We start from the raw sequence: 17926 nt of genomic DNA, 5'->3' as shown, positions 1-17926 counted from the left end.
GTGGAGGGAAACTCCCAGGAGATGTGTTGGAGGCTATTAGGGTGGTTCTTAGGCAAGAGATCGAGGGAGGCAAATCTGTTTTCTGAGACTGGCCCCTGTACCTTCCCTAACCTGCTGAGCCCCTAGGTAGAGCCCAGGAGGCCAGGAAAGGGCCTCAATGGGACACTCACACCCCTGTTCCCTGGGGAGTCTGTCCCCAGCCTCCACACTTCTTTGATATGCAAAGATTTGTTTCCAGTAAAAGGAATTCTATGCATTTACTCAGTGGGGCACAGTGTGGAGGCCCTTCTTCTCTCAAGACAGAAATCTTGGGACTTCCCTGGTGGTTCAGTGGTTAGAACACCATGTTTCCAGGCAGGGGGCCTGGGTTCTATCCCTGATTGGGGAACTAAGGCCCAGCAAGCTCAAGGCATTGCTAAAACAATACAACAAGTAAGTGTTAGTAAGTAACTCCTGGTCACTCAGTCTTGTCCAACTCTGCAAGCCCATGGACCGTAGCCTTCCAGGCTCCTCTGCCCTTGGGACTTTCCCGGCAAGACAACAAAAAAAGTGACAAAAAACTTTCAGTTCAATTGGCCAGACCACACAGCAGACATCTCCTCTGTCTATACAAGGCTGCTTTCAGATGGTGGGAACATGGGCTATAGGGGAAGAACTCAGGACATGGAATCCAAAGACTGAGGTTTTCAGTTCAGCTTTGACACTCAGTAGTTCCTGAGCCTCAGTTGCCTCATCTGTAAACTGGCAACAACAGCCCTGTCTCACAGAGATTGTTGTAAGTGTTAACAGAGGTTGTTGTTGTTCAGCCACTAAGTCTTGTCTGACTCTTGGTGACCCCATGAAGCTCGCCAGGCTTCGCCATCCTTCACTATCCCCTGGAGTTTGCTCAAACTCAGGTCCACTGAGTCAATGATGCCAACCAATCATCTCATCCTCCGTCATCCCCTTCTCCTCCTGCCCTCACTCTTTCCCAGAATCAGGGTCTTTTTCAGCGAGCCAGCTCTTTGCATCTGGTGGCCAAAGTATTGGAGCTTCAGCTTCAGCATCAGTCTTTCCAATGAATATTCAGGACTGATTTCCTTTAGGATTGACTGCTTTGATCTCCTTGCAGTCCAAGGAACTCTCAAGAGTCTTCTCCAGCACCACAGTTCAAAAACATCAATTATTTGATGCTCAGTCTTCTTTATGGTCCAACTCTCACATCCATACATGACTACTGGAAAAACATAACTTTGACTATAAGGACCTTTGTTGGTAAAGTGATGTCTCTGCTTTTTAATATGCTGCCTAGGTTTGTCATAGCTTTTCTTCCAAGGAGCAAGCGTCCTTTAATTTCATGGCTGCAATCACCATCCTCAGTGATTTCTGGAGCCCAAGAAAATAAAGTCTGTCACTCTTCCCACTTTTTTACCTGATGCCATGATCTTCATTTTTTGAATGTTGAGATTTAAGTCAGCTTTTTCACTCTCCTCTTTCCCTTTCATCAAGAGACTCTTTAGTTCCTCTTCTGCCATTAGGGTGGTATCATCTGCATATCTGAGGTTATTGATATTTCCCCTGGCAATCTACAGAGGTAGGAAGTGTCGACTGACCAAGACACAGAGCCTGTACATACTTGGGGGGGTCAAAGACGGGAGTTGTTATCTTCAGAGGAGGAAGAGAGGGAAGGCTGAACATGAGGAATGTGGTCCTCTTTTTCTGTTTCACCTCCTCGATGATGTCACAACCCAGACCTGTCAAGACACAGCCTCTCTGAGCCCTGAGCCCTCGGGTTCTTTTTATTTTTCGCTGTTTTTCTGGCTGTTACAGCTTGCAGGATCTTAGTTCCCCAATAAGGGATTGAACCCAGGCCCCTGGCAGTGAAAGCGTGGAGTCCTAACCACTGGATGTTCAGGGCAGTCCCAACCTTCAGGTTCTAGAGTCACACTTCCTGGGTTCAAACCTCAATTCTGCCAGTACTATTAGCTGATGAGCCTTGGCAAGGACTTAGCTGCTCTGAGGCTCAGTTAACCTCACCTGTAGAATGAGGGAACCTTCCCTGTGAGATTGCTCTCCACATGAAATTAGGTACTGCTTCTAAACAGCCAAGCCCACTCACTGTCCCGGATCCCTTGCATTTGGGACACCTGCTGCTGGACAGTTTAGGCGCCCACAGCCCTGGCACAGCTCAAGGATATGATCTTCAATTTCTGATGCCATCTTGTCACAGTTGACTCCATAGTCCTTGTAATCATCTAAAAGAGATTCGGGAAACATAGGCATCAGTTGAAGATGAGCTTGACAGTGAAGCCTGTTTGTACAGGGGACTCTAGCATCTTGTACCACTTTTGTGGTGTGGAGAAAAACCACCTCTCCCAGATCTTGGGGAGCCCTTCCCTCCCGGCCACTGGTTCAGGCTCTCTCACCATCCGCCTTCAGAGCCGCAGACAACATCTCCACACACTTGTCCCGGACGGAGTCCCCCGTGAGATAGCAGGGCGCCAGGAGGCAGACGGAGGGGGCAAACGTGGGGCTCGAGGGGCTGCTGGGTGTTCTGGGGGTCTCCGCTTTTGATTTGCTGCTGTTTGATCTGAGGATGACAACCAGTAACAGACATGTTGACAACAAGCGAATAAAGCATTTTGTTGAGCGCCAGTGTTTTCATGGATGATCTCCTTTAATCCTCATAAAAACTCTATGAGGAAGGTGTTATTTTAGGCATTTGACATGGATCATCTCATTTAATCCTCCGAGGTTGGTACTATGCTTATCCCCACTTTAGAGTTGTATTTTAAAGTGTGTTTTAGAGAGAGAGAGAGATGTGCACACCTGGAAACCAGCAGAACCAGAATTGAAACCCAGGTTGGTGAACACTGGTACCCAGGCACTTAGCCAACCGCTGTGCTCTGCTGAGAGGTTGCAGAGCACTGTCCGATGCCAATAACTCTATCACCCACCATGCTAGCTGCTCTCTCTCATCTGCTCTCATAGAACCATCTGTTTACTCATTCGATAAATATTAGGCATCTATTCTCCAGGTACTGTGCTGAGAACAAGGCATAAAGCAGACAAGTCAGAAGAGTTCCCTCGTTCAAGGAGCTATAGTCCAGTGAAAAATGAATTTACCACCACTTAATCGGCTTTTGGCTGAACTGAACTGAATCAGCTTTCACCATGTGTCAGGAACTGTGCAAGGCCCTTTAGGAGTATTTTCTAATTTGGACCTCAGAGCAGTCCTTGGAGGTAGATACTGTAATCACCACCATTTGCAGATGAAGAAACAAGGGAGAGATCTGCCTAAAGTTACACCGCTAAGATTTGAACCCAGATCAATCTGATTCCAATACCTGTGCTCTTAACTCCTACGATACATTGCCTAAGAATCATCCCGTTTTGGTTTTGGCTTAAAAGGCCACAAATATATATGCACTGGAGGGATAACCATGTTTCCTAGTCAGCTCACACTGCCATAATTAAATACTATACACTATGTTACTTAGCAGCAATTCATTTCTCACAATTCTGGAGACTGGGAAGTCTAAGATCAAGGTGTCCGTTAATCTGATTTCTGGCCAGAGCTCTCTTCTGGGCTTTATGCAGCCACCTTCTTGCTAAGCCCTCACATGGTGGAGAAAGAGCAAGTAAGTTCTGAGGTGTCTTTTCAGTTCAGTTCAGTTCAGTCACTCAGTCATGTCTACCCCTTTGCAACCCCATGAACTGCAGCATGCCAGACCTCCCTGTCCATCACCAACTCCCAGAGTCCACCCAAACCCATGTCCATTGTGTTGGTGATGCCATCCAACCAGCTCATCCTCTGTCGTCCCCTTCTCCTCCTGCCCTCAATCTTTCCCAGCATCCAGGTCTTTTCCAATGAGTCAGCTCTTCACATCAGGTGGCCAAAGTATTAGAGTTTCAGCTTCAACATCAGTCCCTCCAATGAACACCCAGGACTGATCTCCTTTAAGGACGCTAATCCTACTGGATCAGGGCTCCATCCTTAGGACCTTATTTAACCTTAATTACCTCCCTAATGGCCCTATGTCCAAATACAGTCACGTTGGGGGGGTTGGGATTTTAACATATGAATTCTGGGGAATCACAGACATTCAAACAGTAACACCATTTCAAAAACTTTTTTTTTTTTTTTTTTTTTTGGCTGCACTGCATGGCATACAGGATCTTAGTTCCCCAACCAGGGATTGAATCCGCACCCCCTGTAGTGGAAGCTCAGAGTCTTAACCACTAGACTGCCAGGGAAGTCCTAACACCAGGTTAATAGCAATTCTCTCTCTTAGATGGGATTATAGGAGATTTTCATTTTCTTCTTTCACATACATATTTTCTAAGTCTGCTTAAAGAACATATCTGCTTTTGTCATGAGAGACACCTTTTTTTTTGGTTTGTAATATTTGACAATCATGAGCGGTCCCTCTGTGCTGATGGCTCAGACAGGAAGTTTCCTGTCTTCCTGTTCTCCAGTAAAAGCGGAGGCAACCTGAGTGTCCAGGGCTTCCCAGGTGGTGTGATGGGAAATCCAACTGCCAATGCAGGTTCAATCCCTGGGTCAGAAAGATCCCTTGTAGAAGGAAATGGCAACCCACTCCAGTATTCTTGCCTGGAGAATCCCACGGAAAGAGGAGCCTGGCGGGCTACAGTCCACAAGGTCACAAAGAGTAGTCAGACATGACTGAGTGACTGAGCACACACATAAACCTGAGTGTTTGTCCATCAGTAGATGAATGTATAAACAAACTGTGGTATGTGATACAACAGAATATTATTCAGCTATAAAAGGAAAAGAACTCTGAAACATGTTACAACTTTGAAGACATTATGATGAGTGAAATAAGCCAAATACAAAAGGACAAATACTGTAAGCTTCCACTCATATGAAGTCATATGAAGTCCCTAGGGTAGTCAAATTCATAGAGACAGAATGTAGAAAGGTGTTGGGGGTAAGGGAGAATGGAGAGTTATTGTTTAATTGGAAGGAAAGTTATGACCAACCTAGACAGCATATTAAAAAGCAGAGACATTACTTTGCCAACAAAGGTCCGTCTAGTCAAGGCTATGGTTTTTCCAGTGGTCATGTATGGATGTGATAGTTGGACTATAAAGAAAGCTGAGCACCGAAGAATTGATGGTTTTGAACTGTGGTGTTGAAGAAGACTCTTGAGAGTCCCTTGGACTGCAAGGAGATCCAACCAGTCCATTCTGAAGGAGATCAGCGCTGGGATTTCTTTGGAAGGAATGACGCTAAAGCTGAAACTCCAGTACTTTGGCCACCTCATGTGAAGAATTGACTCATTGGAAAAGACTCTGATGCTGGGAGGAATTGGGGGCAGGAGGAGAAGGGGACAACAGAGGATGAGATGGTTGGATGGCATCATCGACTCGATGGACATGGGTTTGGGTGGACTCCGGGAATCGGTGACGGACAGGGAGGCCTGGAGTGCTGCGGTTCATGGGGTCACAAAGAGTCGGACACAACTGAGCGACTGAACTGAACTGATAGAGTTTTAGTTTCGAATGATGAAAAAGTTCTGGAGATGGAAGGTGGTAATGGATATATAACAATGTCAGCATACTTAATACTAGTGATTTGTACACTTAAAAATGATTAAAATGGGTAGATTTTATGTTATATATATTTTACCACAATAAAAAAATCTGTATAGTAAGTTTAATGAATAAGAGCAGCCAGAAACCCTGAAATAAGTGATGGCAACTAATATGTTTTAAATACTGGGTTGGCCAATAAGTTCATTAGGTTTTTCTATAAGACATAACTGAGAAATCTGAACAAACTTTTTGGCCAACCCCATATTTGGCAAATCTTTTCTTTTTTTGATGTGGACCATTTTTTAAAAGTCTTTATTGAATTTGTTACAACATTGCTTCTGTTTTATGTTTTGGCTTTTGGGCCACAAGGCATGTAGGAACAAATGCAGGGACAGAACCTGCGTGCCCTGCATTTGGAAGGCAAAGTCTTAACTAGTGGACTGCCAGAGAAGTCCCATTTGCTAAATCTTAATTCATTTGAAATGATGAAATATCTTTTTTTTTTTTTTGGTCTCACGCTGCAGGAAAAAAAAAAGGTTAAAGTGGGGAATTCTTTGGTGGTCCAGACTTTAAGGACTTTGCACTTTCACTGCTGAGGGTACGGATTCAATCCCTGGTCTGGGAACTGAAATCCCACAGGCTTCGTGATGGCCCAAAAAAAGCGTGGTGGGTTTGAAATGGTAAATTTTGTTATATATACTACTTTGAAGTCAAAGTCGCTCAGTCGTGTCTGACTCTTTGCGACCCCGTGGATTATACAGTCCATGGACTTCTCCAGGCCAGAACAGTGGAGTGGGTAGCCTTTCCCTTCTCCAGATATACTACTTTACCACTATATAAAAAAAGAGTGAAGTGCTGATACACATAACCAAAAAAACCAGGCCAAGGCTCAGACTCCAACCGCTTGTCGGTCCCTTTTGGTTCCTGTGAGCAGGTGCTGGGCGGTGCAATGAGAGCATCACCTAGTGTCCTGGTGGTGGCCGCAGGCCAGTCGGCATCAGCATGTCAGGCCTTCCTGAGTGGCATGAGAAAGGTCAAACAGGTCATACGACCGTGTAATGTGGCCCAAGAAATTCAGCGAGGGATGGGGCTGGGAGTTGGCCACCAGAGGAGTGGATGGGAAAACGAATTCTTGGGAGAAATTTGTGGAAGCGTGGAAGTCCGTGGTTTGTATGGGCAGGACTGAGGGGCTCAGGGCAGCTGAAGGAGGAGAGCGAGGGAGCTGGGGAAAAAGGATTTCTGGCCAGACTCTGGGGTGTGTTAAAGATGCTAATAACAAAAGCCATCATTTACTGCCTGTTTGCTATTTATTCCACTCCATAACTGAGAGTCATAAGTAACTGGCCCCATTTTATATACCAGAGGATGGAGAGATAATTATACCGCACTCTCCCTTTCAGAGCTGTTGCCACACTACTCTTGGGGTGGGGGCCAGTCAAGACCTCTCTGCCTTCTTCTCTTGGCTCTTCCCACTCTCCTCTTTCAGTAACCCATCAGGATCTGCCAGTCAGTCCTCATGCTTCCAAGGAAAAACTGACTCATCAGAGTTGAAGAAGTGAGTCACTTCTTCCACTCCACCACGCTGACCCCTGGTGGAAGGGCCCAAAGGACTGCTGTGTTTCCCAGAACTCCAAGGGGCACCATCCTCATTGTCACCTGGGCACCTCTTGAAGTTGTACAGGGCACAACCTGGGCAGCTGTCCTAGGCAGCTCTGGAGATATGGATGCACTTCTTTCTTTCAGGAAAATGGTGCTGGACTTCTCAAAGGTCAAGCCCAAGAAATTCTGTCTGGGAGTGAGGCTGGTTGAGTAGAACAAGCTTCCCCGTGTTAAAAAACCTGGGGTGGGACTCCCCTGGTGGTCCAGTGGTTAAGAATCAGCCTGCTAAGACAGGAGACACAGATTCGATCCCTGCTCCAGGAAGATTCCACATGCCGAGGGACAACTAAGCCCGTGCACTACAACCACTGAAGCCCCAGAGCCTGTGCTGGGCAACAAGAAAAGCCACTGCGGTGAGAAGCCCACGCACCGTAAGGAGCTCTCCGTAACTAGAGAAAGCCTGCATGCAGCAACGAAGACCCAGCACACCCAAAAATAAATAAAATTTTAAAACCTGGGGTGACAAGATAATCCCATTGTTCAGTGTGAATTCTGCCATCCACCTCCTTGTCCCCCAACTCCTGCTATTTTGGACTGACCTTGACACAGGGGACTCTTGTCACCATAGATGCCCTTGGGCCACTGAGAGTTTTGTGTTCTCTGGAGCCTTGAGGTTCCTAAAGGTGTCTCAGGGCTGCCACAGAGTGGGGTGGTCTGAGGAGGGAAGGCTCTGCCCTCTTAAGGTTTATTTTATTTATTTATTTTTTGCCTCGCTGCAGAGTTTGCAGGATCTTAGTTCCCCAACCGGGGACTGAACTCAGACTCATGGCATTGGAAGTCCTGAGTCCTAACCACCAGATGGCCGGGTAACTGCCAAGGTGTACATTTTGAATTCCCCAAAATTTTGTCCAAACGGATTCCCTAGTTTTTTTTTTTTTTAATTCAGTTTGAACTTCACCATTCTAGATTAATTCAGCCTGGGTTTTCCCCAGCTCTGCCTCACAACTGGTGGCCTGGCAACAGAGCACAGGACAGAGAAGCTGAGATCCAAGCGTCCTGTCCTGCAGTCAGATTCCAGCAGGAGTCAAGGTGCGGGTGAGGGAAGGCTGCTGCTGCTGCTGCTAAGTTGCTTCAGTCGTGTCCGGCTCTGTGCGACCCCGTAGACAACAGCCCACCAGGCTCCCCCGTCCCTGGGGTTCTCCAGGCAAGAACACTGGAGTGGGTTGCCATTTCCTTCTCCAATGCATGAAAGTGAAAAGTGAAAGTGAAAGTGAATTCGCTCAGTCGTGTCCAACTCTGTGTGACCCCATAGACGGCAGCCTACCAGGCTCCTCTGTCCATGGGATTTTCCAGGCAAGAGTACTGGAGTGGGGTGCCATTGCCTTCTCCGAGGGAAGGCTGGGAAGCGGGTAAATTCAAGTCTAAGGGGCTGCCTGTGAACCAACACGAATCTTCCCGCACCCAGTCCTGGCCACTGGGCTCTCACCTGCATGACCACAGGAGACCCCAAGCTGCTCTCCCTGCCTCCCCCGACAATCCACAAAAACCCACAGCTGATGCCATCACTCCCCTGCTTCTGATTGTCTAACAGCTTCCAATCATTTCCAGCATAAAGTCAAACTCCTCACCATGGCCTCCTATCGTCCCCCCAACATCTGGCCGCGGCCTCCCCTACTGACTAAATCTCACACCTCACTCCCCCCACAGGTCACTGGAGCCCAACCCCCCTGCACTGCTGCTTTCTGTTTCTTAAGTGCACCCATCATTCCCACCACAGGGCTGGTCCCCCTCCTCCTGGAAGGCCCTTCCTCCTGCAGATTTTCTTATGATGGGTCCTTTCCTGCCAGGCAGGTCTCAGCTCCAACGTCACATCCTCAGGGAGGCCTTCCTGGACCATTCCAGGCAAGCCAACTCTCCTGCCCTGGAACTCTCTAGCACATGACCCAATTTCTTTCATCCATAGCACTTATCCAATCTGTAATTAACTTGTTTGTGTTTATAAACACTGTCTGCCTCCATCTCCAGATTACAGGTTCCAGAGTGCCAGGACCCCATCTGCGGGCTCACCACTGCCTTTCAGCACCTGTGACAAGGCCCTAGGTAGACACTGATGGATCTTTGTCAAGTGAATGAACAGATGATGAATTGAGGGAGTGGGCCACAGAAATGAAAGGCACATCCAGGGGTCTAGACAGCGCTGACTTGGGCAGGGGATAGGTCCTCTTTGGAAAACCAGCTGCCCAGCTGCTCTGGGATTAACAGAGGGCCCTTTGAGCCAGCATCTGTCAACTCCCACAGCCTGGACCAACCCATCTCCTACAGCTGGGACAGAGCCCAGATTCCTCCTGGTGTTGCCCCTCAGGGACCTGTGTGCCCATCACCACATCCTCAGTGTCTAAGACTCCCCAGTGGGGAGCCAGGAAGGGAGGAGTCAACGGCATACTGCTTGGAAGGAGGCATAATAATAACATTAATAAAAGTTGTCGTTTTGGGGATAGTATATTTATGAAGAGCCCAGGCTCCAGAGGAGAAGGGGGCAACAGAGGATGAAACAGTCAGACAGCATCACTTCTACTGGATGATATGGTTAGACAGACTCAATGGACGTGAATCTGAGCGGACTCCAGGAGAGAGTGAAGGACAGGGGAGCCTGCATGCTGCCATCCATGTTCTTACAAAGAGTCAGACACGACTTAGTGACTGAACAACAACAGGCTCCAGGGCCAGACGCGCAGATTCAACCTCTGATACCAGCACTCTGTAGCTATTTGACCTAGGATGAGTTTCTTAATTTCCAGGTGCCTCTGTTTTCTCATATGTAAATAGAACAACAGTGCTCACCTTATAGAGTTGCTTAGAATATTAAAGCATCTAAGAGAATTCCAGCAACAGACTATTCGATAATAACTTACACAGATGGCCACATTAAGTGTGAGCACTCTTACTAAGCACTGTGCATCCACTGAGCACCCATTTGGTTTAGGGATGCTGCTAAGCATTTCATTACCTCATTTGAGTCTCACAGTGACCTTGTGGGGGTCATAGTTATCCCCGTCTTACAGTTCAAGAGACTGAGGCTCAGAGAACTGAATTTATGTACTCAAGGTTATCCAACTGGCAAATGGCAGAGACAGACCACACATCTAGGTCTGTCTGCCTTCCAAATTCTTTTCAACACATCTCACTGTTCCTCTAAAAGGCAGAGAGCTTTCCAGAGTCCCCTTTCCTGGGCCAGGCTGGGCTGCCTGTTGCATTTCCCCCCTCACCTCCCTGGCAGGGCACTCCCAGCCTTGGTCCCTCCTCTTGGAGAGGAGCTGGCTGGCTGGCTGGGATTTGTGTCTGGGTGGCAAATGAGGCAGCCAGGCTCATTTGTTTTCAATGCACATGAGTGGGAACTGTGCCAAACTGCAGAGAGGGCATCATGACGGGGGTGGGGTGTTGGATTTGTCAACTGCTTCCTTCTGCTCCCCGGATGTACCAGGGCCAGCACCAGCTTGTGGTCTGACATCACCAAGCTCTGAAAAAATCCTCACCAACCAGGTCTGAGCAGAGGCACCTGGAGGCCGGTCTTGCTGCTCCTATGCGCCACCTCGAGGGCATTTTGGTTACTTGCACCACCAGGCCTGCCGAAACTGCTCGGGTGAAAACCGAAGGGCAGCTGGCAAAGAGCAACCTTCTCTGTCGCAGGGGTGCCCTTGGCGCTCTGTCTCCTGGTACTCCTGCTACAGTTCCTCGAGCCCCATGCTCACTCATACCGCCACACCTCTGCACGTGCCATTCCCTCCGCCTGGGATGCCCTCAACTGGCTGGTCTACCAGGCAATCCATCTTTCAGTTCTCAGCACAAATACTCTCTTTCCCTGAAGTCTCCTTTGACTTCTCCAGTCATGTTGAGACATTGTGTCCCCATTATGCGTTAAAAGCTTCAAAAAACAAGCATTTTGGTGTCTCCTTGCTTAGCTTTGGAGGTCACAAACTGATGGGCTACATGTGAGTTTTGTCTGAGCTACTGTGTCTTAGGAAAATAGGAATATGTTGCTAATACATAAAACTGGGCATTTCTTAGGAAAATCTAGTTGGCCAGCTTTCCTTAAAAAATTGGAAGGGATGGCATGATGGGTGTCATATCCATAAAGCAACCACCAGCTGGGGCTGGGTAGTGGGTGCCTCCTTCAGACGGGCAGGTATTCTCCACTAGTCACCCAGGTGTCCACATGCCCTCGACCCCTGGAAGACGTTGAGTTTGTAAGGAGGTGCTCAACAAACGTGCTTGCTGGGAAACTTCCCTGGTGTTCCAGTGGCTGAGACGCCTCGCTCCCCATGCAGGGGGGCCCAGGTTCGATCCCAGGTCAGGGAACTAGATCTCACATGCAGAAACTAAAGATCCTGCATGCTGCAACAAAGATCAAAGACCCTGCATGCCACAACTAAGACCCAGTGCAGCTAAAAATAAAATATTTAACAAACAAAACCAAATGTGCTGGCTTAATGAATGAATGCATGAATGAACAAATGAGCGAATGAATGGAAGACAAAGAAGGAATGGAGGTAAAGAGCACAGGAAACAGTCTGAGTGGTGGGTAAAGTGAGTTTACAAGACTTGCTTCTCTCCCTCTGGGGTGCCCACCCCCAGTAGTGAACCAGCAGGAAATGGCACAGCTGTTGGAAGGACAAACATACTCTGCCTGACCAACCCTCAGAGAAAGAAGGCATTCTGGGAGGGAGCCAAGAGACTTCCAGGCCACAGGGCAAAGTACGGAGAGGAGCCTGAAGGTATAAAGCCTGACACAAATGTCCAATGTGCTTATTATAGCGTCAAACCCAGAAATGGGTTACTGGCCAGGGTTTCATTTTTGGATGAGACAATCCTTCTTGATGCAGGGCTGTCCTTCACATTCCGGGACACCTGGCATCGCTGGCCACTGCCTACTCAATGCCAGTGGTGCCCCTCCCTGCCCTCCCATTGTTACACTGCAGTATAGACTGTGTCCCTCAGGCAAAAACGTATATGCTAAAGCCCTAACTCCCAGTGTGATAGTATTTGGCGGTGGGGCCTTTGGGACATTATTAGGTTTAGATGAGGTCAAGAGGGTGAAGTTCCATGATGGGATTAATGTCCTCAGAAGAATAAGAGAGACCACAGGGAATTCCCTGGTGATTAGGCCTTCTACTTCTACTGTAGGAGGCACAGGTTTACCCCTGGTAGGGAGAACTAAGATCCCACATGCCACACGGCACAGCCAAAACCAAAAAAAGGAAGAGAGACCAGAGTGTGAAATCTCCCTCTTTCTCTGTCTCTCTCAGTCATGTGTAGACACAGTGAGAAGGCAGCTGTCTGCAAACCAGAAAGTTCAGTTCAGTTCAGTTGCTCAGTCATGTCCAACTCTCTGCGACCCCATGGACTGCAGCATGCCAGGCCTCCCTGTCCATCATCAACTCCTGGAGTTTGCTCAAATTCATGTCCATCGCATCGGTGATGCCATCAAACCATCTCATCCTCTGTCGTCCCCTTCTCCTCCTGCCTTCAATCTTTCCCAGCATCAGGGTCTTTTCCAATGAGTCTGTTCTTGGCATCAGGTGGCCAAAGTATTGGAGCTTCAGCTTCAGCATCAGTCCTTCCAATGAACATTCAGGACTGATTAGTTTAGAACCAAGAACTATGCCTCAATTCCGAGGCATCGCCTGTGGCAGACAATGCCAATTGATCACAGAACTCTCTTCTTCCCTGGTAGGATGTAGCCTCAGATTCGTGCTCCAAGCAGAGAGCCTCTACTCATCAGCTGGGGCTGGCACTCGGCTGCCACAATGGGGATACTCAGCACAGCTGCCCCATCAACATCCCAGGCCTGTTTGATCTTCATAGAACCTTAAATGACCTAATTTTTGTGCCCTTTTTTCTTTCCAATGTCAGTCTTACTGGTACATGCGTGCTTAGTCACTTCAGTCGTGTCCGACTCTCTGCGACCCCACGGACCATGGCCTGCCAGCCTCCTCTGTTCATGGGATTCTCCAGCAAGAACACTGGAGTGGGTTGCCATTTCCTTCTCCAAATCTGACCTAGTCTTATTGGTACATTAGGCCTAAAAGATTGAGAGCAGGAGGAAAAGGGGATGACAGAGGATGAAATGGTTGGATGGCATCACTGACTCAATGGGCATGAGTTTGAGCAAACTCCAGGAGTTGGTGATGGACAGGGAGGCCTGGTATGCTGCAGTCCATGGGGTCGGAAAGCGTTGGACATGACTGAGCAACTAAACAACAAAAAAGCCCAAAAGAACTGGGCAGCTTCCAAACATACTGCCCTAGAAATCAAGACCCTTACCATTCCTTCCAGTCACCCAAGCATTCAATATGGCCCATGGATCCTAATCATTTGCCTTGATCCACCTTTAAGCTGCTTCCTGGCCTGGCCTGCTCTCCCTTTGCTCTGGTTCTTCTGCTCTGACCTCTGACCTCCCTCCCGGGCCACAATGCACACTCCTCTATCCACAGTTTCTCCTTGGTGATCTCACCCAGGTTAGTGGCTTCAAGTGCGAGCTACACATTAACGACTAAAATTTGTATTTCCAGCCCAGGCTTTCTTCCTGAATTCCAGCGTGGTATAACCTACTGCATATTCAATTTCTTCACCTGAGTGGTTTGTATACCCCTAAATCCAACATATCCAAACCTGATCCCTTGATCTCTCACCTCAAGCCTGACCGACACAGAGTCTTCCCCATACCAGTTCACAGTATCTCCATCCTCACAGACACTCACATGAGAAGTCCTGGAGGCATCCTGACTCTTATTCTTCTCTTGTACTCCACATCCAATCTGTCAGGAAATCCTGATAGCTCTCCTTTCAAAATATATCCAGGGTCAGGACTTCCCTGGTGGTCCATTGGTTAAGACTCCAGCTTCCACTGCAGGGGGCGTGGATTTGATCCCTGGTTGGGGAACTAAGATTCCACATGATGCAGGGTGCGGCCCCCCTAAAACATATACCCGGGGTCTCCCACTTCTCCCCACCTCCATGCTGTCACTCTGATCCAAGCCACCCTCACATCTTCCCTGAATTATCGAAAGAGCCTCCTGGCTGGTCTCTCTGCTTCTGTCTGTAGCCCTGACAATCTAGCACAGCAGCAACAGCGATTCTGATAAATTCACTCATAGAATCCCCACGCTCAGTACCCTCCAGGGGTTCCTTTTCACACCATCTTCCAACTCCCACCTTCACTTATTCACTCCAGACCCACTGGCCACCTCACCACTCCCTGACCCTGCCAAGCACACTCCCACTTGCAGGCCTTCTGTTTGGAATGACCCCAGTGTCCGGCTAACTCCTCGTTTCTTTCATGTTTTTGCTCACAGGTCATCTCTTCAATGAGGGCTCTCCTGACCACTGCAGTGACCACCCTTTCCAACCTGCCAATGCAGGCAGATGTAAGAGATGTTGGTTCGATCCCCGGGTTGGGAAGATCCCCTGGAAAAGGGCATGGCAACCCACCCCAGTAGTCTTGCCTGGAGAATTCCATGGACAGAGGAGCCTGGAGGGCTACAGTCCATGGGGCCGCAAAGAGTCGGATACGACTAAGCAATTAAACAACAACAATATTTACTTATCATATGTATTACCAGTTTCCCCCATTAGAATATGGGGCTTCCCTGATAGCTCAATTGGTAAAGAATCTGCCTGCAATGCAGGAGACCCTGGTTCGATTACTGGGTCGGGAAGGTCCGCTGGAGAAGGGAAAGGCTACCCACTCCAGTATTCTGGCCTGGAGAATTCCACAGACTGTATAGTCCATGGGGTCACAAAGAGTTGGACATGACTGAGTGACTTTCACTTTCACCCATTAGAATAAAGGCCTCATGCCTGCGAGGATTTTGTCTCTTTTGTTCACTGCTGTATCCTTGGCACCTAGAATACTTCTTGGCATACAGTAGGCCCTCAATAAATATTTGATGAATGAGTGACATGATAATTCAGGGTTGATACCATTTCTGCCCCAAACCCACAGGTCCCAATCCAGGTACCGGCTCTCAAGACCTGTTTCATTGGGTTCAACTTGACTTTGAGAATGTTCCCCAGACAGCAATGGGATAACAGCGATTGGTCAGGCAGCCCAGTGAAGGAACCATACCTCTGATTCAGAGGCCTCCCCTGCCACCCTTACTGCCTGGGGCCTAGGAATTGGAGTCAGTGCAACATAGGAAGCTTCCTCCTTTTCCCTGCCTCGGGATTCCTCCAGTAAGACAGACAGACACACGCACACACTGAACAGGACTTCTGGGGTGCAGAGGTCCACGGCTGCCTTTACCTTTCCATCGATGGTCTTTTTGGAGAGGAGGTGGCTGAAGACTTGGAGTCCACAGAGTCTCTCCTAAAAGGAAGAGAAAGTGGAGATGAGATGCTTTGGTCAATGAGCATCAGTGCTGGCCTAGAGAAATCAGAGTCTGGGGAGGAAGCATCCCGGAGCCAGGAGTGCTGGGCTGGGGATGACAAAGTCCACCTGGACCCCAGCTGCCTGGCAGGGGGAGCCCCAGGAGGTGCTGGCTGGTCCCCTTCACTTACCCACCATCAAATGAGGTAAGAGGAGGGAAGGAGACCAAGATCTGCCAAGCACCAAATACGTGTCCGATGTGGCCCATGTGTTACATTATGTGTTACTAATTATAATAACTAATTCTCAGCAGGCCCTTCCTCCTTGCTGTCAGGCAGGCCTTGGCTAGCTGGAACAGATGGACTGAACTCCTCGGACAATCACTTCTCATGAGGAGTAGGAGTAAATCAGCCACAGCCTCCCCTGTGGCACCTTAAGAGGAGGGGAGAAGGAGGTGGGCCTCGGAGCTGCAAGAACTGGGTTTAAAATGGCAAGTGAGAAAGGAGGGTGCATACTGGGTCTGAGGCCAGGCAAGAGGACTAATGCCTAGCAGAGGAGAAGATGAAAAGGAAATACATCCAAATGCTGAGTGACTGAAGTCGCTCAGTCGTGTCCGACTCTTTGCAACCCTGTGGACTGTAGCGTATCAGGCTGCTCTGTTCATGGGATTCTCCAGGCAAGAATACTGGAGTGGGTTGCCATTTCCTTATCCATTTTTGAAAGTTGCTCAGTCATGTCCGACTCTTTGCGACCCCATGTACTATACAGTCCATGGAATTCTCCAGGCCCAAATACTGGAGTGGGCAGCCTTTCCCTTCTCCAGGGGATCTTCCCAACCCAGGGATCAAATCGTGGTCTCCTGCATTGAGGGCAGATTCTTTACCAGCTGAGCCACAAGGAAGCCCAAGAATACTGGATTAGGTAGCCTATCCCTTCTCCAGGGGATCTTCCCAACCCAGGAATCGAACCGGGGTCTCCTGCATTGCAGGCAGATTCTTTACCAACTGAGCTATGAGGGAAGCCCATAACCAAATGCTGCTGCTAAGTCACTTCAGTCGTGTCCGACTCCGTGCGACCCCATAGACGGCAGCCCAAACGCTAGCTGTAGTTATATCGGGGTGATGGGATTAGGAGTGAAAAATCCTCCCCCCCCCCCCCCGGCCCATTCTATGAAATACATGTAGCTACATTCTTTTTAGGGCTTCCCATGGTGGCACAGTGGTAAAGAATCCATCTGCCAATGCAGGAGATGCAAGAGACTCGGGTAAGAAGCCTGGGTCGGGAAGATCCCCTGGAGTAGGACATAGCAACCCACTGCAGTATTCTTGCCTGGAAAATTCCATGGGCAGAGGAGCCTGGGTGGGCTACAGTTCATGGCCTCAAAAAGAGTCAGACACGACTGAGCACACTTACACACATCCTTTTTATTGTATAGAATGTATTTTCCCCTTTCAGAGTTTTTGTCACATTAATCTGCTTGTGAATCGTAACTCCTATTTCCCATGTCCCTTACCCAGCTCTCTCTCTTTTCCCCTTTAAATCATTTATTTATTTATTTTCGGCTGCCCTGGGTCTTCGCGGCTGCACTCGGGCTTTCTCTCGATGCAGTGAGCAGGGGCTACTCCCGAGTTGTGGTGCGCGGGCTTCTCACTGCAGTGGCTTCTCTTATCAGCAAGCACAGGCTCTAGGGCTGCGGGCTCTGTAGTTGTGGTGCATGCATGGGCATGTGGGATCTTCCTGGGCCAGGGATCACACCCATGCCCCCTCCCCGGCAGGCAGACTCTCAACCAGTGGATCACCAGGGAGTCCCCAGTTCTCCTTTTTAATTCCAGTGTAGGCGTCACTGTCTAACAGACCACATAATTTGCTTACTTATTTTATGCTTTGTCCAAGCAACCTACCATGTAAATATCACAAGAGCAGAATATGGTGGGCTTTGTTCCCTGTGGTGGACGCTGTCTATGCCGAGTCCCCATCATCCCTTGGGCACTCCTCCCAAATGCACTGGGACCCAAGGACTTCCTTCTCCAAGATCCCCTGGGGCTCTGCCTGTGCCAGCCAGCGCCAGCAGGCTGATGGGCAGAAATCGCAGGGGAGTTAGCAACCTCAGGAGCAGCCCTGACATGGGAATAGATGGGCAAGTACTCCAGCTTCCTCGGCCCTCTAGTGGATCGACTGAGGTGTGTCCTCCACCATCTCCAGCAGGATTTAACCCCTGCCTTCCCTTGTAGCTCAGATGGTAAAGAATCTGCCTACAATGCAGGAGACCTGGGTTCGATTCTTGGATTGGGGATATCCCCTGGAGAAGGAAATGGCCACCCATTCCAGTATGTTTGCCTGGAGAATCCCATGGACAGAGGTAGCTGGCAGACTACAGTCCATGAGGTCACAAGAGTCACGACTTAGTGATTCAACCACCAC

At 48.9% G+C, this 17926-nt stretch overlaps 1 protein-coding gene across 3 annotated transcripts in view; it reads right to left on the bottom strand.

Moving 5' to 3' along the window:
* Positions 1-17926, bottom strand: part of TCEA3 (transcription elongation factor A3) — a 44687-nt gene that overhangs the window by 12909 nt on the left and 13852 nt on the right. For all 3 annotated transcript variants that reach the window (XM_006056564.4, XM_044938128.2, XM_006056565.4), the window contains 3 exons: positions 15443-15505; positions 2406-2569; positions 2178-2234 (listed from right to left, as the gene is read on the bottom strand). In XM_006056564.4, the coding sequence (XP_006056626.3) occupies positions 2178-2234; positions 2406-2569; positions 15443-15505 (284 nt within the window). The remainder of the gene's footprint in view (positions 1-2177; positions 2235-2405; positions 2570-15442; positions 15506-17926) is intronic.

This window comes from Bubalus bubalis, chromosome 2 (genome assembly GCF_019923935.1).
Source record: "Bubalus bubalis isolate 160015118507 breed Murrah chromosome 2, NDDB_SH_1, whole genome shotgun sequence".
Taxonomy (NCBI): domain Eukaryota; kingdom Metazoa; phylum Chordata; class Mammalia; order Artiodactyla; family Bovidae; genus Bubalus; species Bubalus bubalis.
Note: the sequence above shows the minus strand (reverse complement) of the source record. Positions and strands in the feature narration are given on the sequence as shown.